This window comes from Oryza glaberrima, chromosome 2, assembly GCF_000147395.1.
Source record: "Oryza glaberrima chromosome 2, OglaRS2, whole genome shotgun sequence".
NCBI classification, from domain to species: Eukaryota; Viridiplantae; Streptophyta; class Magnoliopsida; order Poales; family Poaceae; genus Oryza; species Oryza glaberrima.
This window is the reverse complement of record NC_068327.1, coordinates 28,933,739-28,960,015: the sequence shown is the minus strand read 5'-3', so window position 1 is coordinate 28,960,015 and position 26,277 is coordinate 28,933,739. Positions and strand designations below refer to the sequence as shown.

The 26,277-nt window shown below is 41.1% G+C and overlaps 2 protein-coding genes across 2 annotated transcripts; one reads left to right on the top strand and one right to left on the bottom strand.

The window, feature by feature from the left end:
• Positions 1 to 1,208: 1,208 nt before the first annotated feature.
• LOC127764482 (serine/threonine-protein kinase KIN82-like) lies at positions 1,209 to 4,947 on the bottom strand. The gene is made up of 9 exons (XM_052289366.1): positions 4,848 to 4,947; positions 4,211 to 4,726; positions 3,498 to 3,710; positions 3,299 to 3,416; positions 2,610 to 2,738; positions 2,343 to 2,527; positions 2,152 to 2,266; positions 1,815 to 2,072; positions 1,209 to 1,456 (listed from the first exon to the last, which is right to left on the bottom strand). The coding sequence occupies exons 1-7, from the start codon at positions 4,945 to 4,947 to the stop codon at positions 2,178 to 2,180; spliced, it is 1,350 nt and encodes a 449-aa protein (XP_052145326.1). The 3' UTR covers positions 1,209 to 1,456; positions 1,815 to 2,072; positions 2,152 to 2,177.
• A 445-nt stretch (positions 4,948 to 5,392) lies between these two features.
• On the top strand, positions 5,393 to 25,122 carry LOC127761964 (tyrosine--tRNA ligase 1, cytoplasmic-like). Its single transcript, XM_052286300.1, has 11 exons — positions 5,393 to 5,828; positions 5,906 to 6,065; positions 6,229 to 6,512; positions 6,640 to 6,736; positions 21,273 to 21,378; positions 21,516 to 21,598; positions 22,672 to 22,817; positions 23,058 to 23,163; positions 23,640 to 23,699; positions 24,621 to 24,686; positions 24,767 to 25,122. The coding sequence occupies exons 1-11, from the start codon at positions 5,791 to 5,793 to the stop codon at positions 24,767 to 24,769; spliced, it is 1,149 nt and encodes a 382-aa protein (XP_052142260.1). The 5' UTR covers positions 5,393 to 5,790; the 3' UTR covers positions 24,770 to 25,122.
• Positions 25,123 to 26,277: the final 1,155 nt, after the last annotated feature.

The following is a 26,277-nucleotide window of genomic DNA, read 5'->3' as shown; positions in this document are numbered from 1 at the left end:
TAAAAAAAAACACAATACATACAAATCCAAAATTCTGTACCGACATATCTTAATATTTTCCCCGCAAAAAAATATCTTAATATTGAAGTCACTATAGACGTCTCATTATCCGGCATATCTTGATATTAATGAAGACACTATGGACACCTTATTGTCGAGGAATACTCTACTACTGAAATAATAATTAGCTATAAATATGAACACTCGTGTTAAATCTATGATTTGAATTTGGGTGGATTGGTTCCGTTACAAGGAACCTAACCAGTTCGGTTACGCTCACTTCGCTCTAGTGACAAATACTTACGAAACGTTTTTAAAAACAAAATTGTAAAGCATTATAGAAATACATGAATATAATCAACATAGATCTTACATATTTTCTATTCCCGTGTTTTACATCCTTTATTCGTCCAGCTACTGTCCATTCTTCTCCAATCGACCACGAGCCAGCAGCGTGAGATGAAGCGATTTGTGATGGTCTATGCAGCTATGCTCCAGCGGCCTGCAGGGCTGCAGCCGCCATGAGCTCGAGCTGTCAAAGGTCAGTGTCTCAGTGGCCATCCACCGCGAGCTCCAGCAGCCAGCGTACTCGCGTTGAGCTCCTCCTTTCCCCTGGTCTCTTCATCTGATCTTTTTTTCCCCTTCTGAGACTGTTGTTGCTCTGATGGTCGCGTGGTTCCTTGATTGCCTCGATGATCTTATGGGAAAGAAACGGAAAAGGAGCTCGAGGCAGCTGGATTTTTTCACGTGAACAAATCGTTATCAAGGAAACTTTGGTTTGGTTTTCGTACGACCGGTTTCCTCGGCCCAAACGGCAGAAAGGAAAGAAAAAACGGGGTGAACAGAGTATTCCTCCAAAAATCCCATAAGCCTTGTTGACTCCACTACGAAGAACTTCCTTGAGAAGTACTCCCTCCATTTCAAAATGTTTGACACCATTGATTTTTTAGTACGTGTTTAACCATTCGTCTTATTCAAAATATTTAAGTAACTATTTATTCTTTTCATATCATTTGATTCATTGTTAAATATACTTTCATGTACACATATAGTTTTACATATTTCATAAATTTTTTTAAATAAGACGAACGGTCAAACATGTGCTAAAAAGTCAATGGTGTTAAACATTTTGAAACGGAGGGAGTAACAGTACTAGTAACCAACAAGAGGAAATGATGTACTGCAATTCTGCAAAACTGACCTTTATGTATACTTACATTTGTTCCTTACCCAAATGACCAAATGAAAAACGGGAAGGACAGTTTGTAGTGCTAGAAAATTCGTAGAGAGGTACAGACATAGCTATGCTCTTCCTATAATATCCACAGACTTTCGACGGCACCACTTCCTTTACAGTATATATCCACATGGTTGTATGCTATAATATCTACCATATTTGGTTATTTCTTCTTTTGAGAAGCTCTTCGCTACCCTTCCTTGTGGCTCGAAAATGTTCCTGAGAAGATATAACAAAATTAAATGCTATACTTCCTCCGTTTGCATACATACACTCGACACTTCCACAAATACTTGTCACCACACTATTTTCAATGCAAAATTTCTCATCTTGCCCTTTGGTTGTCCAGTGAAGTATAGGATCTTGAGTAATGTTGGCTGCAATCAAAATTTCAACTGCTGTCTAGACTCTAGAGAAGAACCTAATGATTCAGTGGCTGTCAAATGTTGCACCAAGAACTTCTTTTAACAATATGTTGTTCTAAGGGGGTGTTTTGGTCATTCTTTTGTCAAAAAATGATTGCCTAAATATGTCTGCATTGGTCAAAATTGACGAGTAAATGCAAAGAAGTGAGTACCTTAATTTCTACCGCTGAAAGTCGTTCCCATGCATTTGGACTTGTCATTTTCTTTAGCAGGTTGTAATCGCCCTTCCAGTCCGTAAGCACGTCAGTTCCCTCCAGAGCACTATCCAAATCAAATTCTATATCAAGCTGATCGTATTCCTGCTTTTTCCTCCTGATTGTCTCACTAAGCTTGTTCAATTTTCTCTTCCTCTCTCTTTTACCAGGCATGAGTAATTCAAAATATACCATTCCAATGGAGAAAATATCAACCTACAAGATTGATGCAACTTTCAAAATTAAAAACAACTCCGCATCCAATTAATACAATAATACAGTAAGGCTACACTACCTTTTCATTGTGACGATCGTAAGAGTTTACAAGCTCTGGGGCCCGGTAGGGCAGACTGCCATACCAACCCCCATGAAAGTCAATGATATATGGTGGCTGTTTTTTTTTTTTTTGGCTAAAAGAGAAAACAGAATTATCAGCATCTGTAGTAACTTGAATGATATTAAACATATGGAGGTGATGGTTCATACCTATTCCAAAATCAGCCAATTTTACTGTAAAGTTTTCTTCTAAGAGGATGTTTCCCGGCTTCACATCTCGATGCACGATGCCATGCCGGTGCATGAAGATAAGGGAATCAATTAACTGTGCAAACATATTATGCTCATTCTGCAACCCGAGCTCTTGTCGTTTATTAAGGTATTCTGAAAGGGACCTGGTCAACAATGTAAACTATTATACTAAAACAACATTCATGATACAATTTGAGGAATTCCTTTCCAATTTCAGAATAGTACCTGGCGCATTCCTTCATACAAATATATATCACATTGGTCACAGAGCCAAAGGACTTCTTTTTCTCAATCCATGCCGAATAGAGATCTACAATATTTACATGATCCAGAAGTGCAAGAGTGCTGACATCACTGCATGTCACATATAAAAAGCATAATTAAAATGGCATTCTTTTAAGAGCAAACATTACAACTTGAGAAAGGAAATATTTCACATATTTGGCCGCAACAGCATATAGGAATAAGGTCATTCGGCCTCCTCTTGCTAAGAGTCTAGAATTCAACCTTGATAGGCATTTATTTCCAGACGTATATAAAAAGGTTATATTCTAAACTTAAAATTCAACCTTGAACAAGCGATCAAATTTTGTCCCAAAAATATAGCACTATTTTGCCTACCCTCTTATTGAGCCAATCACAACCATCCACCATTTAGTTCCTCTATCTATTTTTCTCATCTTACTCAATCACAACCATCCCCATAAAACCTTCAAAAGTGTTTACATTTTAGGACGGATGAAGTATTTTTTTTTAAATGAGAATTGCGCAAAAGGATTGCGTCAAATAAAAGCAAGATCAGGGAATATCAATAAAGCCTCCATGGATTGATTCATTGATACAAAATCTGCCGATCTATGTTGCTTGTTACAAACTAAATGAAACATAAAACTGAAGCAAGAGAAAGAAGGTACGTTGGTTCACAGTGTGTAGATGCCATCGTTAGCTCACTTGACTCAACTTCTTTAATAGCAAAACAATGAGGACTAAAACGTGAAGTGCATTTGTAGACCCTTCCTTCCGATCCTTTTCCTAGAATGTAGAAGTATTTTAGACATAAACTTTAACTATTAAAACTCATATATCAATAAGATGTGAATGTAACGGCATTACCTATTTGCTTTTCACAGCGGTAGTCCTTTTGGAATTTCATCATCAAAGGTGGCATGTGTATCTCCATAGATATCTGACCATGTAATTCAATCGGGTCTTTCCCCAAAGCATCCTCGGGAGAATCCAATTCAATTGGGTCTTCTCCCAAATCATCCTCAAGTGAATTCAAGGCCAAATAATAGATGCTAGTAGATACCCACTGTTTCTCTGAACCTACATAGGTAAAATAAAATACATGTTACTGATGCCAGTCGCCATATGCCCATTGCAATAACCAAAATCCTGTTCAGTTTGAATGACCATTAAATTAAAAAACACTAGGCAAAAAGACGATAACAGTGATTTGTACTAAACCCCAATGGATCCACCACCTCTCATCCGGTAGGAAATGATTTTTCTGAACATTTAAGAATGGCATAACAGAAAAAGTATTTTTGCTGACGCATAACAGAAAAAAATCTCAATCATGCTTAGACTATCATACCTCGGTTCTAGTCGCCCAATTTTGCATATGCCCATCGCAATAATCAAATTCAGGTTCAAATTGAATGACCACTAAATTCAAATACTAAGCAACAAGACGACAAGTCAACAACAGTGATTTGTTCTAAACCCCTATGGATCCACCACCTCTCATCCGGTAGGAAATGAATTTTCTGAACATTTAAGAATGACATAACAGAAATATCTCAATCATGCTTAGAATATCATACCTCGGTTCTGATAGTGTTTGAGGACACAGCGCCCTTCAACAGGATAGATGCTTATAGAGAAGTAAGAATTGGCATCGGGCAATGCTGTTCCTGGATCACTCAGTGCGATCGGCACCATGGGCAAGAGAGAGTATACGCAGTCATCGGCGCTCACCATCGTGATTACCATCTCCTGTACACAAACACTTGCGGGCTGTTGGGGTTGAGAGGATTCACCTGCATCAACATCGGTGGACGATGCCAGCTTCTCCACCTCCAACTTAGGCCCTTCCCATCCAGTGGGCTCGCCTTCATCGGCCGGCGATGGCCGGGAGGTTGTTGAAGTGGATGCCGCCACCACGCGCTCGGAAGAGGAAAACTCCCATGCTGGAAGGAGACGGTAATCCGAGGTGGTGGTGCCGTCGGCGAGGACGCCATGGATGTAGAGCTTGAGGAATTCCTCGGACCCGCCGGACTCCGCCATTGCTCGATTGGGGAATTGTGAAAACCCGGGCTGTTTGGTTGGAGGGAGTTGCTATGGGGAATGAGAGTTTATGATATTTAGGAGTTTAAACCTTTAGTTTGGTTGGAAGATTTGGGAATTCGAAGGGGTTTGGGATGGAGAATTAAGAGGTCTAATTCCCACCAATCTCTTACCTGGGGAGGCATGTTAATTTGTGAGACTTGAAGGGAATTCGATATGAAACCAAACAATAGATGGGGACTAAAAATATAACTCCTATGACCAATCCCACCATCAACTCCCATTCCTCCTCCCTTCTCTTGCCAAACAGGCTGTCACTATCCTAGCAGGTTGGATTTGAGGGAGGCGCGCGATGAGGATGAGAAAGGAGGAAGCATGGGTTTGGATTTCTTCGGGAGAACGAAATGCTAACCGGGAACGGGGAAGAGGCCGGAATTTGATTTATTTGGAGGACACCGACAGGAGGGCTCCGCATTTTTTTTCTTGGACACGTCAGATTTTTATCCAACGGCTCCAAGTCGAGAAGCAGGGGCGGAAGCAGATACATGAGTCACTGACAGGTGAGGCCCACGAGGAGCCTCGTCGGGACGGCGGGTGGGGGAAACTGGGGAGGCGGCCGTAGCGGGCCACGGAGGCGGCGGCGGCGGAGCAGATGCAGGGGAGGGGGAAGGAGGCGAGGCGGAGAGCGGCGGCGAGTAGGACGTAGGGGGGGGGGGGGGGTCCCCGTCCGGGTCGTCGTGGTGGTTGAGCGATTCCGCATGATGCCCCGCCGCCGCCGCCGCTGGTATGCCGTCTCGTCGCACCTCCGCGTGTCCATTCCTACCTGCGCCGTTGCCGCCGCATTGGAGTAATAGGATCTTTTAATCCAACTATCTCTTGCTTGTTGAACGGTTGGATGCCGATCCGGGTCCCTCTCTTATAGCTATATATAGGATCTTATATGTACCCTTACCCTATATATATTTGGTAGTCCTCAATACACCGCCGCCGCAGCAGTACCATTAGCCCACCCACCTACGGCCGCCGGCGCTGATATTTGCCGATCTCTTGCCGCCGACCCCGCCGCAATAACCACACCAGCTTTATCTTCCACTTCTACAGCACTGCATCAACCACAATGGATAACTTAGATGATGTTGCCTTCGACATCAACGAGTAATCATATGTTCATATGGAATTTGTAACTTTATATCCGAAGAGTTTGTAGTAATGGCACGTCAGTTTTCTTGTAGGGATAACGTGGTGATTAATTCTGATGAGAAGTTTGCAGTACTGAGGAGCATAGGAGATGAATGCATCTATGAGGATGAACTCCGCGGCCTGCTGAAGAATAAGCCCAGTCCTACATGCTGTGTTTGGTTTGAGCCATCCACCAATATGGACATAGAGCAGGTACAGCACACACAAACAGTAAACACATGAATAAAGGGAATCTTGGAATTACTTAGGCCATTCTCTACCTAATGCATCAGTATAAACAGTTAATTGCTGATAGTTCATACTTTTAATATATTGTTTGCAAATGAATTGGATGTATCGATCTGTCATCATACAGGGGATTATGAAGACAATCTATGTCAACAGGATGGTCAAAGCTGGTTGTGCAGTCAAAATTGTGACGGCAGATTGGTTTTTGCAGCGTCATTATAAGATTGGCAACAACCTAAGTAAAATACGGAACATTGGCTATCTCAATATTGAGATGTGGAAAGCAGCTGGCATGGACCTTGACAGGGTAGAGCTTGTGTGGTTGTCAGATGAATTGAATCTCCATGCAGTTGATTACTGGCCAGTTGCCATGGATGTCTCCAGAAGATATACCATGACAAGAATTGCAAGGTATTATTTCCTTCTTTTGCATTTTTAGGTTCTCTTCACTTGCAAACCTTGAACTTGTTCATTGCATAACCAAATCAGTCTTTGTTCTTGTAAGAAACAAATCACATCATTACTGTTTGCCAACCAGGATCTTTTGGAGTAATGCAGAACATGGGCCACAAATACTTCCTGCTGCTGAGATAATTTATCCTTGCATGCAGGTTGCTTCTATATTATGCGAGAAGGTTGGTTTTTAGAAATTAGTCAATTAGAGGAATACAAATTATTGTAAGTGATTGAAGATGAACATAATGATATATACCATTCACAACATTGCACAGGATACTATATCATACATTATGTGAAGAGAAAGCCCTGTGAACAGACACATTAGGATTTTCATTCAAAATAATAACAAAAAAGCTTAAGGCTGACAAGCTATTGTGGAGTAGATTGGTAGGTCTGTCTGTTTATTAAGTTCCTCAAATAAGTTACTCAGTTTTCAATAGGTAGTTAGGTACGTGAAACCTTGAAAAACAGCGCACCATATTTCCCATTCTGAATGCCTGCAAATGATGCCGGGATGAAGCTTCTGTTGACAGAAAACACGAGGCCTGGGAGATCTGCTTAACTCCAGTGCAGGTCCAAAGCTCGCCTTCGAATGTATGAGCGTGCCAGTTGATTTGATCCTGTAATCAACAAGAAATAGAGACAAAGAATTCGTGGTTAAATCTATAAATGATAGCCGATCGGCTAGGTGCCGATGACATATCATTTATCTTTGAGCCGATGTCATATATGAATCGATCGGCGGTTATAAATAGATAGTAAGGAACTAAATCTATTCGATCGGCTGTAGATATTAACGATATATAGTTCTTATATTAATATATAGTTAAATCAAGTGATTGGGATAGATCGATCACCATGCCGAGACAGTATAAATCACTTAGATCGAAATATATATTAATAACAGGATTATATATGTTTATAGCATAGCCGATCAGATAGATCTAGCATGTATCGGCTAATACTCCGATACTACTTTATATAAAGATATCAAAACAAATATAATATACCAAACAAAAGCTTAATATACTTAAATGCAATAAGATCCTGACATAAAGGGCGGATTTAACATGTCATTGAAGCATATAGATCGAATATGGTTAAATCAGATAAGATCGGCTGAAACTCCGATACTACCCTAATCGGCAACCAGAGGACAGGCTAGAGATTGATATTCTAAGCACGACTTAATAGATCAAACTCAACTGATGCAGCATTAAGTATGAAAAGAAGAACAATATCTAGACAATCAAGCCGCTGGGTGTTTCATAAAGTGGTAGATATCTTATATGATCTAGGACAACGTCGCTATTTAACCTAATCGGCTGCCTTCTATTAACAGATGTTAGCCGATTGTAGATTAGATGACGATATTGCCAAGGATTATGTAAGATATATGATAACTTGATGAATTATATAGACAAGATTAGAGTGTCATAAAGATGGAAGCGCTAATCTCGAGAACACAAGTCGTCATAACAAGTTTTACCTCTTGTTGAAGATCGAAACCGATACAGCTCAACCCGAAAGCAAGAACTCGTCGAAACAAAACTAAAGCAAAAAGGTGGCGATGCGCCGAAATTGTATTGAACGTGTGTATTAAAAATTACATAGGGCTTGGGGTCTATTTATACCCGAGAATTACAAGATATGTCCATACCGGACACGACCACTATCTCTAACAAACTCTAAGATACCTCTTTGCGGCAGACTTTTGCCCAAACATATCTCTAAGGAAGTTACATAAAACATTTAATTAATAGATACAATTGCCTTCTCAGGACTCTATCCATGTGCGGCAATCATCTTGAAGCACCTCAATTCAACCCAATGTCATACACCAAATTATACTGTCAGAATCGGCTGCATCGGCTCACCTAGTCTGACTCAGACCCAGCCGATCTTAATCGTCGCCGATCCTAACTTGGGTCACTGGAAGAATACTTTCAAGTCTTGGCCATCTCTCGAAAAGCCTACCCCTGATAAGAGCTGGACCACCTGGTACCAACGCATATCGGCTGGTAAGAAAGCCTAGTGGGATGAGATTGGGATCGGCCAAGCGCTTGCTCTCACCATAGCCAATTCTGCTAAAAGGATGAACCTCTGATGGCTGCCGCCACCTATTTCTGGTCCAACACCATCAATGCCTTCTTATTTAACCAAGGGCCGATGACTCCAACTTTGATCGACATCATCATGATTACTGGATTAGATGTAACTTCATCGGCTAACCCTATGAGTATGAACACCAAGAACCAATTTGACTTCAAGACCAAAAGCATAGGAGGGTGGTCTGGTTATGTAGCAACATACATGGGCAAAGGGCCTGTCACTCCTCGGGAGCACGTAGCTTTCTTGCTAATGTGGCTAGAAAAGTTTCTCTTCTGTGGATCCAGCTGTGGTCCCACAACCAATTGGCAATTTGTAGCCGAAGCCTTAAGATCAAAGAAACAATTTCCCTTGGGCAAAATCCTTCTCGGCTATCTATACCAAATGTTGAACAATGCATCGGCTAAGATAGCCATCGGCTCAATAGTTGGAGCAGGTGGACCGTGGTGGCTACTGCAGACCTGGCTAAACCTGGTAGACATGAAAGTTGTCAATCGGCCATCTATAACAGAAGCTGAATTCCCAAGGCTGGAGCCAATTGTAGAAGACGATGGAGAAGAATGCACCCATCGCAGATGCATGTCATATGGAGAATATGCATCCACACCAGCCGATGCTGGGGCAAAACTATCGGCTGAGCTGCTCAAAGATTGGTTCTGCAGTTTTTATGAAGGCTTCCAGAAAGATGTCCGGGTTTGGTTTCTTTATGAAGACTCAGCAGACCTTGAGCTCTCATTAGACTTCAGATTTGAAGACATCAATCATGAAAGATATCAAACGTCCAGGGAAGTCTTTACAGCTGCAATCAGCCCATGCATCCTACTTGTCGGTATTCACCAAGGAAGAAATATCCAAGTCTCCTACGAATTCTATCACCCTATAAGTTCAGCTAGACAACTTGGATTAGGCCAACTCCCAATCGGCTTATTCTTTGCTGACAAGATCCAATGCCGAGGAGAAATTTATTCAACTCTAATGATGGATCGACTGCTTAACCTCCAAGGACCTCCCTTAGGCAGTATCGACAATATTGAGTTAGCAGGATTCAGGAGCAAGAACTTTGACAGATGGTGGGGTGAATGGAAGTTGCATCTATTTCATCAATCGGCCACAATGTGCATGACAGATCTATTCCCTGACGTCATACCCCAGGTAAACTTTGTCATCACTAAATTTCATAATGGTTAGCCGATTCATTACTTGACTAATCTTTTGTTCCTGTTTTGCAAACAACAGAGTCCTCCCCTCCACATCAGAGCAATAGTGGTGGGAACATTGAATATGCCCCAGGTCTGATTCCTAATGGAGGCGGATTGTCTCCCCCTGTCATCGGCTATCATGCCCCCAAGGTCTAAACCCTCCTCCAAGGCGCCATCAGGGAACCAACCGATGTAACCAAGAAAAGGAAAACTAGATCATCGGCTGTGAGCACCTTGACTCTAGCTCCAAAGAAATAGGCCAAGTCTAAGAAAACCAAGCCAACCGATGACCTGCCTACTTTGGATTCATCCATTGAACAAGCTCTGGATGAAGAAGATATTGAGGATGATGTTGATCAGATTGCAGCCGAAGTAAGTGATACTGAAAAAACACCATCGGCTTCGCCTAAGCAGATACCTTCAACTCCTTCTGCCCCCACTCACTTCTTCAGAGTAAAACATCTTTCCTTGCAAACCCTTTTATAATCATTATTTTTCAGCCAACTACTCATAGGTTTTGTAGTTGCAGAAGAAGAAAACTGCTATAAAGAAGAAATCGGCAGCACCAATTCTCAAACCAGCTCCACCAGTAAGACACTCAATTTTACTAGTTGATTTCAGCCGATTTTGTCTAACACTTGTCTTTTTACAGCCTCCTCCTCCTCCTTCTTCTCCTGTACAACAATCATCGAGTGACCGAACTCCATCGGCCGTGGGGAGTCATCATATTGTGGAAGAAGAACAACCGGCTGCTCCTGCTATCCCAGTAAGTTTTACTTTGATGCAAGAATTTAGATCGACTATATTAACTTAGCTCTCAAACTTTCTGAACTTATACCTGCAGGTTCTAGCCGATCTTTTTTCTTTTGATATCAAAGATTATCTTGATGAGGCAGAAGAAGATACTTCAAGCAAAGCTCTAGCTCCCTTATCTGACGATGCAAAGAAAACACTTGAAGATATCTCGCGTCGGCCAGAGGCCTCGTCTCTGGATAGCTTAGTGGTCGACTGTGGATCGATTAGGACACGATTGCACGAAGTTCAAGCTCTAATTCCTAAAGAACTGGCCGATGTCCTAACTCCAGCCGCTTATCTTGAGCAACATCAATTTAAACTAGAAAAAGCCAAGCTAAGATTAGCCGAACGCCATGAGCGCAAGGAGATTGAAGCCACAATCCAAGTCAATCGGCAGCTTGTGCATGAAGAAAAAATCAAACTCGATCAGCTATCCGAAGGTCCGATCAAATCCAATATCGATCGGCTTGAAGCCCGCAAGATCGATCTCTTGGCACAGCTTGAAGAATGCAATGCTGAATTGGATATGGAGCACAAAAAGCTAGCCGATCTCCCAAAATCTGTCGAAGAGCAAAAAGCAAGGCTCAAATCGGCTATCAAGAATGTTGTTGACCTAACCAAGTCCCTGAAGATCATTTCTGGAATTGATGCTCAAGATGCCCAAGCCATTGAAGAAGTCAAACAAATTAGGCAAAGAGATATTTCGGCTATCCAGCAGTACTTGTCTCAATAACTTTTGTGTAATAGGACTTAGAAATTCTTGTAATCAGCTAAGATACCTTAATACCCTGCTGTTTTAACAATCCTTTGTGCCGATTAACATAACTTCTAATTTTCACTTTCATTTTTTGTATATATGTGCCCCCCCCCCAATTTTATAATGTCAACAGCATTGATAAAATTAGAAAAACAACTAAGGGCGAACAATATCGGCCATTATATATCGGCAAACCATAACCGATTACAATTGAAAAAACAACTAAGGGTGATATAACAATATCGGCCATCTCAAGACGATGTAAAACACATCGGCTGTCATGCATCAGCAACACTAGCCGATCATGCGTCAACCCAAACACTTGGGTAATACTTCTTCAAGTATTTGCCATTGAGCGCTCGTCCATAAACCTCACCATCAAGCCCTTGCAACATATATGCCCCTTTAGACACAACCTTATAGATTTGAAACGGTCCTTCCCAATTCGGTGACCACTTGCCGAACTTGTTATCCCGAGTTCCAATCGGCAAAATCAACTTCCATCAAGTTCACCTTCCGAAAAATCCTTAGGCACTACTTTCTTGTTATAATGCCTAGCAACTCGTTCCTTATCTTTGTTAACCTTAGCAAGGGCTCGTAAACGCGATTGAACCAAGTCATCCCTCTCATCGGCCATAAGGTTATAATACTTATCGGCTGTCAAACCGTCTTGCAATTCTATCCTTCTAGAGCCGATTCTAACTTCCCATGGCAAAACAGCCTCATGTCCATAAACAAGCTTATAAGGAGGAACTTGAATTGATCCATGACAAGCCATCCGATAAGACCACAATGCTTCGGCCAACCGGGTATGCCATTGCCGAGGATAATCAGAAATCTTCCGCTTAATTAATTTGATCAAGCTCTTGTTAGATGCCTCGGCCTGCCCATTAGCTTGTGCATAATATGGTGAAGAATTCAACAATTTGATACCCACGCTATCGGCAAACTGAACAAACTCATCGGACACGAAGATTGAACCTTGATCAGTTGTAATAGTTTGAGGAATACCAAATTGGTAGATTATATGTTCTTGAACAAATTGAATTGCATCTCCAGAATCAACTTTCTTCAAAGGAATGGCCTCCACCCACTTGGTGAAATAATCAGTCGCCACCAATATAAACTTATGCCCTTACTTGATGGTGGGTTTATCATACCGATCATATCAATTCCCCAACATCTAAATGGCCACGGTTTAATAATAGGATTCATAGCCGACGTCGGCGCTCGTTGAATTGCCCCAAACTTCTGACAATCTTGACACCCCTTATAATATTTGAAGCAATCCTCCAGCATTGTCGACCAAAAATACCCTGCACGCCGAAGTAACCACTTCATCTTATGGGCCGATTGGTGAGTGCCACAAATTCCTTCATGAACTTCGCCGATTGCAACTTTAGCCTGATCGGCACTCAAACACTTAAGTAACACTCCATCAATCGTCCGATAATAAAGCTCATCATCCAATAGAGTATACTTCAACGCCTTATATCTTAATTTCCTAGAAGCCGATTGAGATGGATTATGTAAATATTGATGCACATCATACCTCCAATCATCGGCTGTTATTGCTGCAATTTCAACCTTAACATCTTTGATCATCGGCTTATACCCCGATGCCCCTTGGGCCAAATCATTAGCTTCAATATTTTGTTCTCAAGATACATGCTTTAAAGTAACCAGCCGAAATTCCTTCATCAGTTCTTGACACTTCTCATTATAAACTATTAACGTATCATTCTTGCATTCATACTCCCCTGCCAATTGACTGATTACCAGCAAAGAATCTCCCATGATTTCAATAGCATCGGCTTTAACTTCCTTGAGCAATCGCAACCCTTTAAGCACTGCTTCATACTCAGCTTGATTATTAGTCGCATAAGGTTTAATAGTATAAGCAAACTCGAAACATGCCCCCCTAGAGGAAATTATAACTAGGCCGATACCACAACCATGAGTACACACCGATCCATCAAAGAATAAAGTCCATGGCACCATTTTAACCGAGCCGATTGAATCATCATGATGTTCCACAATAAAATCGGCTATAGCTTGTCCCTTAATCGCCTTCGGTGACTCATACCGAAGATCAAACTCAGTTAAGGAAAATATCCACTTTCCAACCCTTCCTTTCAATATTGGAGCCGTTAACATGTATCTAACAACGTCGGCCTTGCATATAATAGTACATTCATTGGACAGTAAATAATGCCTTAACCTCGTGCATGAAAAATATAAACATAAGCATAACTTCTCCACAGGAGAATATCTAGTCTCTGCATCCAAGAGCCGACGACTGAGATAAAATACAACTCGTTCTTTTTCATCTAACTCCTGAATCAAGACTGAGCCGATTGACTTCTCACCGGCCGACAGATACAATCTAAAAGGTATCCCTTTCTGTGGAGGAATCAAAACAGGAGGGGAACTCAGGTATCCTTTAATATTATCCAAAGCCTTTTGCTGCTCTGCCCCCCAAGTAAACTGCTGATCGGCCTTCAATCTCAACAATGGTGTAAAAGGTTCTAATTTTCCGGACAAATTAGAAATAAACCTTCGAACAAAATTAATCTTGCCGATCATCTCCTACAATTCGGTCTTGTTTTCCGGGGGCTTAATCTTTTTGATCGCATTGATACTTCTCTGAGTTATCTCAATTCCCCTCTCATGGACAAGAAATCCCAAGAACTGGCCAACCGATACACCAAAAGCACACTTTGTCGGATTCATCTTCAAGCCATATTTCCTGGTCCTCTCGAAAACTTTTCTTAAATCGACTATGTGGTCTTTTATTTCCTTAGATTTAACAACCACATCATCAATATAGACCTCAACCAGCCAGCCGATTAGATCATGATAAATATAATTCATGTCCCGTTGATATATAGCTCCAGCACTCTTCAAGCCGAAAGTCATAACAACCCATTCAAATAAACCGATTGCACTAAGACATCTAAAAGCTGTCTTATGGATATCTTCTTTAGCCATAAAAAATTGATTATACCCTGCGTTTCCATCCATAAAACTCAAAATTTTGTTCCCTGACGCAACATCAACCAGCTGATCGGCTACTGGCATTGGATATTCATCTTTCAGTGTAACTTTATTCAGATCTCTAAAATCAATGCATACCCTCACCTTGCCGTTCTTCTTGATGACAGGAACTATGCTAGAAACCCACTCAGCATATCGGTAAGGACGAATAAAACTAGCATCATATAAACGCTTAATCTCAGCTTTGACAGGTTCAAGCATATCGGCTTTGTATCTCCTCGGAGGCTGCTGGTGCGGCCTAACCCCTGGCTTGATAGGTAGCCGATGTTCTACAATTGATCGGTTGAGTCCAGGCATCTCATAATACTCTCAAGCGAAGCAATCTCTAAACTTTTTTAAGAGCTCTATTAGCTTGGTTCTAAATTCTGGAGACAAATTCTTACTAATAAATGTCGGCCTTGGCCGATCGCCTGGACCTATATCTATTTCTTCCAAATCATCGGCCGACATAAAACCCTGACCTTGCTTGTCATCGAGATCATTTACCGTATCCTTAGTGTAGACACTTGAACCCTCCACGACTCCCTCAAAATAATAGCTTGGGTTCTCCATCTTCAACTGGCTGTGTATCAGAATCGGACACTTTTAGAAAATCTCCATTCCAAACTTTTCCAGATAAACAATCAAGGCCATCCATCTCCCAAAGAGCTAAATCGGCACTGGCAACATTAACTGACCTGTCGGCTGGTACGATATCTATTTTGTCGCCTTGCCACTGAATCAAGCATTGATGCATAGTTGAAGGAATACAACAATTGGCATGAATCCAATCCCTTCCAAGCAACAAGCTGTAAGAACCCTTACCATCGATGACAAAAAACGTGGTAGGAATAGTCTTACTGCCGCCTGTCAGCTCCACATTTAGAACACCTTTGGTTTCCGATGAATTGCCACCAAAGTCCTTGAGCACCATATTTGTCTTGATGAGATCATCGGCATTTCTACCCAACTTCCTGAACGTGGCATAAGGCATCAAATTCACCGCGGTCCCACCATCAACCATCATTTTAGACATCAGCTTCCCATTGACAGCCATTTATATACAATGGTTTAAGATGCCGATTCTCTGTCCCCTCAGGCTTTTCGAACACCGTCTGTTCTGGTGATAGAACCAACTTAGCCGATTCCTCTTCCACCTCGTCGACATCGGCTTGATCGATGCCGAATTCGGCTGGCAAGGTAAAAACCATGTTAACTGGTGCTGTCACAACACTCTTTCCTTTTGCCAACCTCTTTGCCTCATCAGCTGCAACATTGTCGGCTACAGGAGCCTGATTCTTTAACACGCCACTCCTGCCTCGGTTTTGCTTTCTTCAGCCGATGATTAATTTCTTGCTCGACCTCCTGGAAGCGTTCTCTACTCCTCAATCTTTGAACCCTTCTTTTCTGATTCTTCGTAAAAATATCAGGAGGACACCATTGAGTCTTCTTATTTTCGTCATCTTCCGAATCACCACGTTGGTTTACCGGGCCCAATCTCTGATGAATAGGCACTCTTGTCTTTTTTGGCCAATTGCCTCCATCGTACAATCAGCTTGAACCCCCTGCAACATCACTGCATCCAGGACAATCCTCGATAGATGGTAACCTCATACCTTCATTCCAACAGAACCTGAAGAACTAACAGCCCAATGAGGATCAAAGCCACCATTTTCTTCTTCATGATGCCTTTCCTGTTTCTTGTCGTATTTCCTTTGATATTTGTTTATAATTCTAGCCGAACTTACTAGATAACCCCTCATGCGCCCCGTATCAGCTGTTCGGCCAGCTGTGTGTACCATGTTAACGGGAAATGGGTTACCATCGACCCTCATCGGCTTTTTGGAAATCATCAAACTTAATCTTGCCTCCTTCAATGGCCACCTGAATCTGTTGTCTAAACACCTTGCAATCGTTAGTAGAATGGGACCCAGAATTATGCCATTTGCAATATCTCTTTTTGCCTAATTCCTCAGCCGATGGAATCGTATGACCAGCAGGGAGTTGAATTTGCTTCTCTCGGAGTAGCAGATCAAAAATCTTGTCAGCTTTAGTAATATCAAAATCATACTTCTCTTCCTTTCCAGAACTCTTTACCCATTGGCACGATATGACTTTTTTACTCCTCACCCATTCGGCTGCAGCTATCTCAAAGTCATCCCCATCGTCATCCGACCCATACGTGTAAGGACAAACATGATTAACCTTCTTAGAGCTTTTCCTAGCCTCCGTAGACCTATGCTCGTGCAAGATTACCTTTTGTATCAGATGTGACAAGCTATCAAAGTCTTCAGACGAGAATTTCTCCCTAATCGGAGCAATCATACCCTGAAAGGCCAGATCGGCTAACTGAGCGTCAGTTAAACTCAAGCTGAAGCACTTGTTCCTCATCTCCCTGAATCTCTGAATATTCTCGTGCACAGGTTCATCATGCCGCTGCTTAATCGCTGTCAAGTCAGATAACTTCATCTCATGAACCCCACTGTAGAAATAGCTGTGGAATTGCTTCTCCAAATCGGCCCAACTATTGATCGACCCATACGGTAAAGAAGAAAACCAAGTAAAAGCCGATCCAAACAAAGATAACCGGAACAACCTAACCCTCAGAGCGTCCACAGCCGATGCTTCACCAAACTGAGCTAAAAATCGGCTAATGTGCTCATAGGTTGACACACCATCTTGTCCCGAAAATTTGGAGAAGTCCGGAACTTTGAACCGATTGGGGAGAGGAACTCTCTCAAACCACTCAGGGTAAGGCTGCCGATACAAGCTTCCAGTCTCTTTTGGTTTAAGCCCAAACTGTTTCCTCATTACATCAGCAATCACGTCGGCCCACGGTCGTTGCTGAGCTGCTCCCTGTGACTGTTGTTGCATGGGCTCGAACTGACCGTACTGAGACGCAAACTGAGGTTGAGCCAGTCCCCCTGGTTGATATTGGGCTTGCAGGGAAGGAGGCTGATATTGATAATTCAAGTTGCCCCCCTGGTAATTATGAAGGTTCGGCTGAATATTACGTGCCAAATGCTCGGGAACCACTTGAGGCATTACTGTGCCATCCGGCTGTACATGGTGAACCAAGTGTTTTGGGACGACTTGATTTAAAAATTGTTGTACAGGCTGTCCACCAAGCGTCACAAACCCGGCCGATGCGCTCATTGAGCCTTGGTGCTGAATCGGCTGAACGATTTGTTGTCTTAACGGCGTTTGCTGAATCGGCCGCGGAGGCTGTTGCCTTGGTGGCGTTTGTTGGACTGGTTGCACAACTTGTTGCTGGATTGGTTGTACAACCTGCTGAATCGGGAGTGTCTGTTGAATCGGCTGCTGCTGTATTGGATCAACAGCAGGTTGAGGCGGCAGAAACATGGCAACAACCTGATCTTGCGTCGGCCGATTCACAACCTTCCCACTATGCTGTGGCTGCTCTCTCATTAACAACTGAGGGTTCACCAGCTGGCCTGGTGCCAATGCTGATGGAGCAGGTAAGGGAGTTGATGCCGGCATCGTCGGCTGAGCTGATGGTGCGACGGGGGGAACTGCCTGAATAGATGGCTGGGCATCAGTGATCAAAGGCCGATAATTTGGAAAGACACCTCCTTGCAAATAAACTGGGCCTGCAGCCTGATGCTCAGCTATTGATCCATCGGCTATTGACTTCATCATGTTTGATAAGGTATTGACTAACACCCCAGACTGATTGATCAAAGCATGGTGCACAGCATAGTCGACTCGGTCTTAGAAATTATTGAAAAAATCTTGTGCCGCATCACTATTCTGATTAAGATTTCCCCCTTGCAACCCCTGAGCACCATCACCTTGAACTCCATGCACTCTATCACCTCAAACTCCACGGACCCCTTGAGAGTTGTTACCTTGACTTCCTAGAGAACCGTTGGTAGCACCTTTATCACTCAGTTGAGCCGAGTGTTAACAGTGAATTTTGGTAAGCCCGGAGTAGTCATCGGCTGAGAGTCAGCATCGGCTTCAAAGTCCTGAGATTAGCCGATGAGAATTGTCAAGTCGTCAGTTGTCGGATTCTTGCTATATTCGGTTAAGGAAATTGATGTACTAAAGGAAGCTTATCCAGAAGAGACCGAGTTCAAAGAGAATGCGGCATGGCAAGTTATCTATTAATTAGGAATAATTTGTTAGTTTCCTTTTATCTTTAGGAAAGTGTGTTTAGTGTCCGATAAGGACTTTATATTTTCCTTTTATCTTTAGGTTAGTTTCTTTCTTGTCCGACAAGGACTTGTATCAACCCATGGGTATAAATATGTACACCCGGGGTCTATGTAATCTATCCTCACGATCAATACAATTCGGCGCATCGCCACCTTTTACCTTTTCTACTTTATTTTATCATCCGGCGGGACTTGGCACCTGACGCAGGGCTGCATCGGTGTTCGATCTCCAGCGAAGGGGTAAGTCCAATGTTCCGTCGACCCAGGCAATTGTATCGTTTACATCGGCGTCGTTCAAGGCTGCATCAGTACATTCGACCTCTTGGATTGCTCTGGTTTGGATGATATATTTGCCTACCTATTTATCATGTCTCTGTTAATCTAGTCTTAGCATATCAATTTAGCTCTATCGGCTGTCTCTCGCTTTAGGGTTTCTGCCGGTATCGGCTAAATCGCGTTGCTAGATTAGATTAGCCTAGGCATCTACCACCCTGAAAATCAGTCAACGGCTTGATTGTCTAGATATTGTGTTTCTTTTCATACTTAGTGCTGCATCATTTAAGTTTGATCTACTAAGTCGTGCTTAGAACCATAATCTCTAGCCTGCTTATTGATTGCCAATAAGGGTTTCATCGGGGTTTCAGCCGGTGAGTTATCTGGACGTTGCATCGGCTCATAAGGATTGCATATACATATAAGTTGGATTTAGCCGATGGCAACAAAGGTTTCATTGTTTAATCTAATCTTGTGGATTTCATGACATCGGACCTCTAGCCGTTGGATGCTTTAACCTTCGGATCGATGCTTATTTATCATATCATTGCTAGCCGATTGGTTTATATTGGATTATATTGTTATTTTATTACATCATCATCAGCCGATTGCCTTTATATCAATATCTACATTGGACATATAGCCGATTGCTTAAACCCTATCGCAATCGGCTGGTATCGGTATCGGCTATTATCGGCTATCGGCTGGAACTACTCCATTGGCTTGTCAGCCGATTGGCTGTTTTGATCTACTATTTGCATATCTTGTCAGTTGCAGGATCAAACTGACTGGCACACCCGCATCTCATCATATTTGGACCTACACTGGAGCTAAGCAGATCTCCCAGGCCGGTGTGTTCGATTTTTTCGTCAACACCGAGCCATCTGGAGCTTGTTTCCCGTCTTCACCTTTGGAAGAACTGGTCCCAGGATCATCGGCAACTACCTTTACTTTATACTTCTGAACCAATGTTCCCTTGCGGGTCTGCATGAATGAGTTCAAGAACTGATCCCGGGCTTGCTGCAACATTGCTTCAAAATCCTTCTTCTGCTCAGGTGTGAATTTCTCTAGATCGATGGGCACGACGTTTCCTTCATTGACGTCAGTCAACCCCAACTTCTGGATCTTTTCTTTAACAGTGCTTGGGCTAGCCGAGGATGGCGACAGTGGTGGCTTCTCGGCCATGAGGAAGAATTGCTTGCTGACTTCTAATCGGTCCCACTGGGCGTGCCAAAAGCGTGTTGACAGAAAACACGAGGCCTGGCTAGAGATTGATATTCTAAGCACGACTTAATAGATCAAACTCAACTGATGTAGCATTAAGTATGAAAAGAAGAACAATATCTACACAATCAAGCTGTTGGGTGTTTCATAAAGTGGTAGATATCTTATATGATCTAGGACAACGTCGCTATTTAATCTAATCGGCTGCCTTCTATTAACAGATGTTAGCCGATTGTAGCTTAGATGACGATATTGCCAAGGATTATGTAAGATATATGATAACTTGACGAATTATATAGACAAGATTAGAGTGTCATAAAGATGTAAACGCTAATCTCGAGAACACAAGTCGTCATAACAAGTTTTACCTCTTGTTGAAGATCGAAACCGATGCAGCTCAACCCGAAAGCAAGAACTCGTCGAAACAAAACTAAAGCAAAAAGGTGGCGATGCACCGAAATTGTATTGAACGTGTGTATTAAAAATTACATAGGGCTCGGGGTCTATTTATACCCGAGAATTACAAGATATGTCCATACCGGACACGACCACTATCTCTAACAAACTCTAAGATACCTCTTTGCGGCAGACTTTTGCCCAAACATATCTCTAAGGAAGTTACATAAAACATCCTAATTAATAGATACAATTGCCTTCTCAGGACTCTATCCATATGCGGCAATCATCTTGAAGCACCTCAATTCAACCCAATGTCATACACCAAATTATACTGTCAGAATCGGCTGCATCGGCTCACCTAGTCCGACTCAGACCCAGCCGATCTTAATCGTAGCCGATCTAGACTTCAGCCGATTCTTGCTCTGTTCTCGGATCAATCTCCACCTTCGACTCCACCTTGATCTAATCTCCTTTTCCGATGCTGATATTGCCAAATTTGGTCGTTAACAGCTTCCTAGCATTTTTTTTTATATTCTTACTCTAAGAAGATCTTTGATATGAAGTGCCCTTCCTGTAGAATTGCTATCAGATATCACAATGTTAGCTCTCAAGTAATAGCCTTCCAGTTCTAGTTTAGGTCAACTATTGTAATGAACAGTTTTCTATATATATATATATATTACTTATAGATTATCTTGGCCCTGCACGAAAATACTCACAGCCTTCCATTGTTGAACTGCAGACGAACATATGGCTATTCAGCATGGATCAACGAGATATTATCATGCTCACTAGAGATTATTGCGAAAACATAAACTGGGTGAACAAACCAACTATTTTGCTGCATGGTATGATTATCAGACCTATTTTTCTGTTAACCCCAGTTTGCTAATGATGGATGCATATGTTTGTACTTTTTTGCTGTTTTAGCGTTGATGTTGGCATTCTTTGAAATGTATCCTTAACTTGAAGAGTTCAACTGCAGATGCTCTACCTAATTTACTAGAAGATCCTGAATATGTGGACTTGCGAGATCGTGGACGAACTATCTTCATGCATGATGAGGAGGTATTTTGTGTGATAAACTGATAATTTTGCAATGGCTATCTAGCCTTTATTGCTAAGGCCAATATATCGATCTCCCTTTTGCATATTTTTAAGCTAAATATATGCACAATCTGGTTGAATTCAAGAGTTTTGGAGGGCATACACTCACAATTGCTGTGGAAAAATGGTAACTGATAGCAATATATAGGAGTAGGTGTATTGCAATAGTAATTAAGAAAAATGACAATATGAACAAATTACGTGATAGCTACATTATGAAATTTGTTGCATGTAATATTTATGCGAATGTATGTTGTTTTGCAAGAAAAAAATTGTTGTTTTCCTTAAGCCAAAGCATCAATAAGTGAGATACGGAGATGGACCATCTTTTCTGATGATACTAGTGTGTTTTCTTGATTTGACATTCCGTATAGCATCATTGATGTAAATAAATTGTGGCATTTTAATGATCGGATGGTATTCTTGGTTAGAAGCTTGAGGCTGTGTCTCGTGGAAAATGTAGGATTTTATTAGGTTTTGAGCTGGCTGGGTTAGCTAAATGAATTAAACATCCGTCTGCACTACTTATTCATCTAAAGGTTGAGTAATAGGGACAGTATGGCTTGCCCAAGGAAAGATATGGAAATACTAATAACTACACTTGGGGGATCAACTGTATTGCCTGTACAAGTTAAATAGATTAAAATGATGCAGACAATAAAATAACTTTATTGCCTCCTGATGCCATATTAAGAATATGTTATCCACTTAGCCCTATAGTTTTCATAGTTGAATCTCTCTCAGCCTATGTGGTAAAACCCCTTTTACACCTGAAACTTTTTTTTCTGTACAAGAGATTTATCTCAAATTGTTGTATTTTTGCTTCACTACTCAAGTCCTTCTAAATGCTGATCAAGTAGTTAATTTTGAACACTTGCGCCATTCTTGTAATTCTCCATGAGATATACAGTGCGCTGTATTATTAGGGGACAATCAGGTTTGTATTATGATCTATGGGCAATATTTAGCTCTCTTGTTCACTGTTTTTTTTTAATGAATATGGTTATCTGAAAATGCCATTTCGTTCATTGCAGCACACTTTAAATTCAAAAATACAGAGGGCATTCTGTCCTCCAAAAGTAGTGGTACACAACCCATGTCTGGAGTATATCAAATATATCATCCTACCTTGGTTTGGGAACTTGGAGGTAGTCCAGAATGAATGGAATGGTAGTACCAAGTAAGGTTCTTTGATCTTTCGCTTATCTACTAAAAGTTACAAAGGTCAATTTTGTTATTCACCTATAGAATGTACACTGATCCATTCTATATCATGACAATCTATATTCAATAATCAGTCGATGCAGCTTAGTAAATACTAATTCACGAAATAAACAAATTTGCTATGCTGTAAATGTAAGTGCTATAGATTGATATCATACTCCAAACCCCATGATATGAGATTTTTACTTTTCTACAGGACATTTGTAAGCATGGAAGAACTTAGTGTTGATTATGAAAGAGGTTATCTCAATTCTGCTGATGTTAAGATGGCTCTTGAGAAAGCAATAAACAACATACTAGAGGTAACTTATATATATTGCTCTCTTAAGAGCTACGGTCCAAATGGCTAGTCATGTGTTGATAGCTTCTACTAGGATCACTAGGCTATTTAGGTTAAAAACACCTTTTAATAAAGCTGTACATGGAATTATTTGTATACAAATGAAAGTTGAGTGTTTTTAAGGGGGACTTTTTGCATTATTATGGGTGTAAGGCTGGTCCAAGTCCACATTTCGATAAGATACCTAGCGACAAACAAGATTTTCTTTAATATAATTTTAGTAAATAAAGTTACACAATGAGCAGTGGGATTGCGGGATGATGGTCTGGTTCCAATCAGTATGTGAACTACTACAGGATATTGGATATGCAGGAGTTCAACCAAATCTGAGGGATGCTTGTAGATATTTTATCTTGCCATTATGTTCTTGCCCTTAATTTAACTACTCGTTATTCTCTGCTCTTAATTTGTTCTTACTGTATTTTTTTGTTCTTTAAGCCTGTCCGTGACTACTTCAGTGGTAACACTAAAGCCCAAGCTCTAATTATGGCCTGCCAGGTACAATTGTTTCCTAAGCTTTGATAATGCTGTGGCAATTGTTGTTGGTAGAACACCTATGATTGACTCTGTGCCTGAAAATGACCAATAGGGTTTCAAGTTGAGAACTTTGGCGTGAAAAATGTTGCCACTTCATTCTGAATTAATGTTCTTCCATGCCAACATCACCAATAAACTAGCAATGTTGTTTTTGTGTGGCTGTACGCTTTATCTAGTTTAACAAGCATCTTAGTGTGTTCTATATTACGCATCTTTATGTGTTAACATTAGTTTCTGGTAGGTCATCCTTTTAGTGTGTTCTCATGGACTAATTACCTTGGTTAAGTGAGCATTTCAATGTGTGTATATTCGTCGTGTATTGGTAGGTTAACAAATGCATCAATCTTTTTTTATGTGACTGGTTAAGGATCTTGATTTTCATTCTGTCCATTGTTAAAAAATTTATGTGCTTTTGATGACAACACTCTTGTAAGTTATAATCATGGGTATACTCAACTCTCGTATACTATGTATGGGAGCAGATTAATATTAATAATAACATAGGGGACGGGATAAACTGTTCTTTGAAGGATCAAACTAGATAAACTATCAACGGAGAGTCATGTATAGCTAGCACTATGCTCAAAACAACTGGCGTTTCGTTAATGAAATTGGAGAAAAAAAAAGCTAGCACTATGCATGATTCTCAGAATATGTATACAAGGTGGAAACAAATCCTTACAAACATGTGAATCAAAACCACATAGCAATCGTGCTAGATCAGACGTAAACTAGTAACATCTACTATGTACTTGCTGCTATCATAGTTGTAAGATATTAACATTTTGTAAATATATGGTTTGGTTAATATACATTTTGTGAAGTGGGGTTAGCAAACTTCAGCCGTATAAAGTGTGTGATGTTTACCATCTTCAACTTCAGTTGCAGAATGAAATTACTGGAGATGTCCTGAAGATTCAAATGCAGAACAAAGAGATGCGCCATCATGTAAGTTTTCTCGGCCTGAACTGTTTGGTCCGCTGGATACTCTACCACGACTCATATCAAATAAAATCTTTCTTTTTCAGTGATATTCCAGTGCTATACGAGGACGAGGAGCAAAGTGTTGTATATATCATCATATCAGACATTTACTTGTGCATGAAATTTGTCTATGGAATATGATGTTGACTTATTCTGCTTTGTCTGTGTTTCGGCGAGAAAGTAATGTGCAATATTTAGCTATTTAAGATGGCGAGGCTGTTCCTTGGTTTTACACCCTACTCTCTCCTTTCTAAAATAAAGCAATTAGTACTGTGTATGTGTATGTGACACATTCAAATACTACGAGTGTGTTACATTCAGTAATTGAATTGTTTTATTTTTAAACAGAGGCAGTACGTTCTAAACTTCTAAATTCTAATGGCACTTCGGTGTGGCTATACCGTCCCAATTACTATACCCTTTGTATAATTGGTCTATGTTACAAACTGTGCAAGGTTAAAAAGGCACGTCTTTTAGCTAAAGTGCTAAGCAAATCCACATTTCACACCATGTGTAGTATCTTCTCATGCAAATATCATGTATCATTAAAATCTAAGGTATAAGTTTACCAAGACATTGTAATTCTTCCTTCATTCCAAATTCCAAGATATAGTGTATATTTTTTATTACGGCTTTGATTATTATTTTATTTTATATTATAATATTAATTAACTATGAATCTGAATCACATGCATAATACTAAACACATATTTTTAGTTTATTTAATCATTAGTCAACTTATAAATACCCTTTACTCCAAAAATAAGGATGTCTTATATTTTTGAAACGGTGTTGTGCGTACTATCTAACGCGACAAAGGACCCCTCAATCAATACCAACAAGGAGATAACGCATCCTACTCCATGGCACTACCATATAATCCGTTCTCTATAAAATCCTCCAATTTATATAACCAATGTATGTTTGAAAATCATCATCGCAACCTGCTACAAGATCTCACTCGCAAAGCACGAGCTCGATGCAGCGAGAAGCCGCGGACGGTCACAACTCCAGCAGTGTCGACGTAGCGCCATCGTGAGGGAGTGGCGGCCTCGAGCATATTGGTAGGTGGGGCATGGGAGTGGGGTGAGAGGGAGCACGATGGTGAACGAACAGAGCCCAATTGAGGCGATAGGGGTGGCGCCACCAAAACAAACTGCGAGTATAGGGGAGTTGGAACTTCCCTTTTGACTATGTTTGGATAATGGGACAAAGAATTCTTATTTCATCTTATTGAAGGATAACCTTTAGACCTAGCCGTTAATTTTTCATATTCCGTTTCATCTTAAGTCTTCACTCATATCCTTACCTCAATCCCACTCCTCTTAACCCATGATCCAAACAAAGCCTCTGTTTGTCTGTCAGGGGAAAGGGGGTGTTGGTGATTACCAATAATTATTGGGGATAGAGGAAGGTACTAGGGGACTGTTGGAGCACGCAAATCTCCAAAAGTGGTAATTTGTTTGGGATGTAGGGATATTGGGAACTATTGTATATGCTCTAAGCATCACTATCTAAGAGCAAAGTTTTATGGTCGAGGTGAGTTCGGTTCACC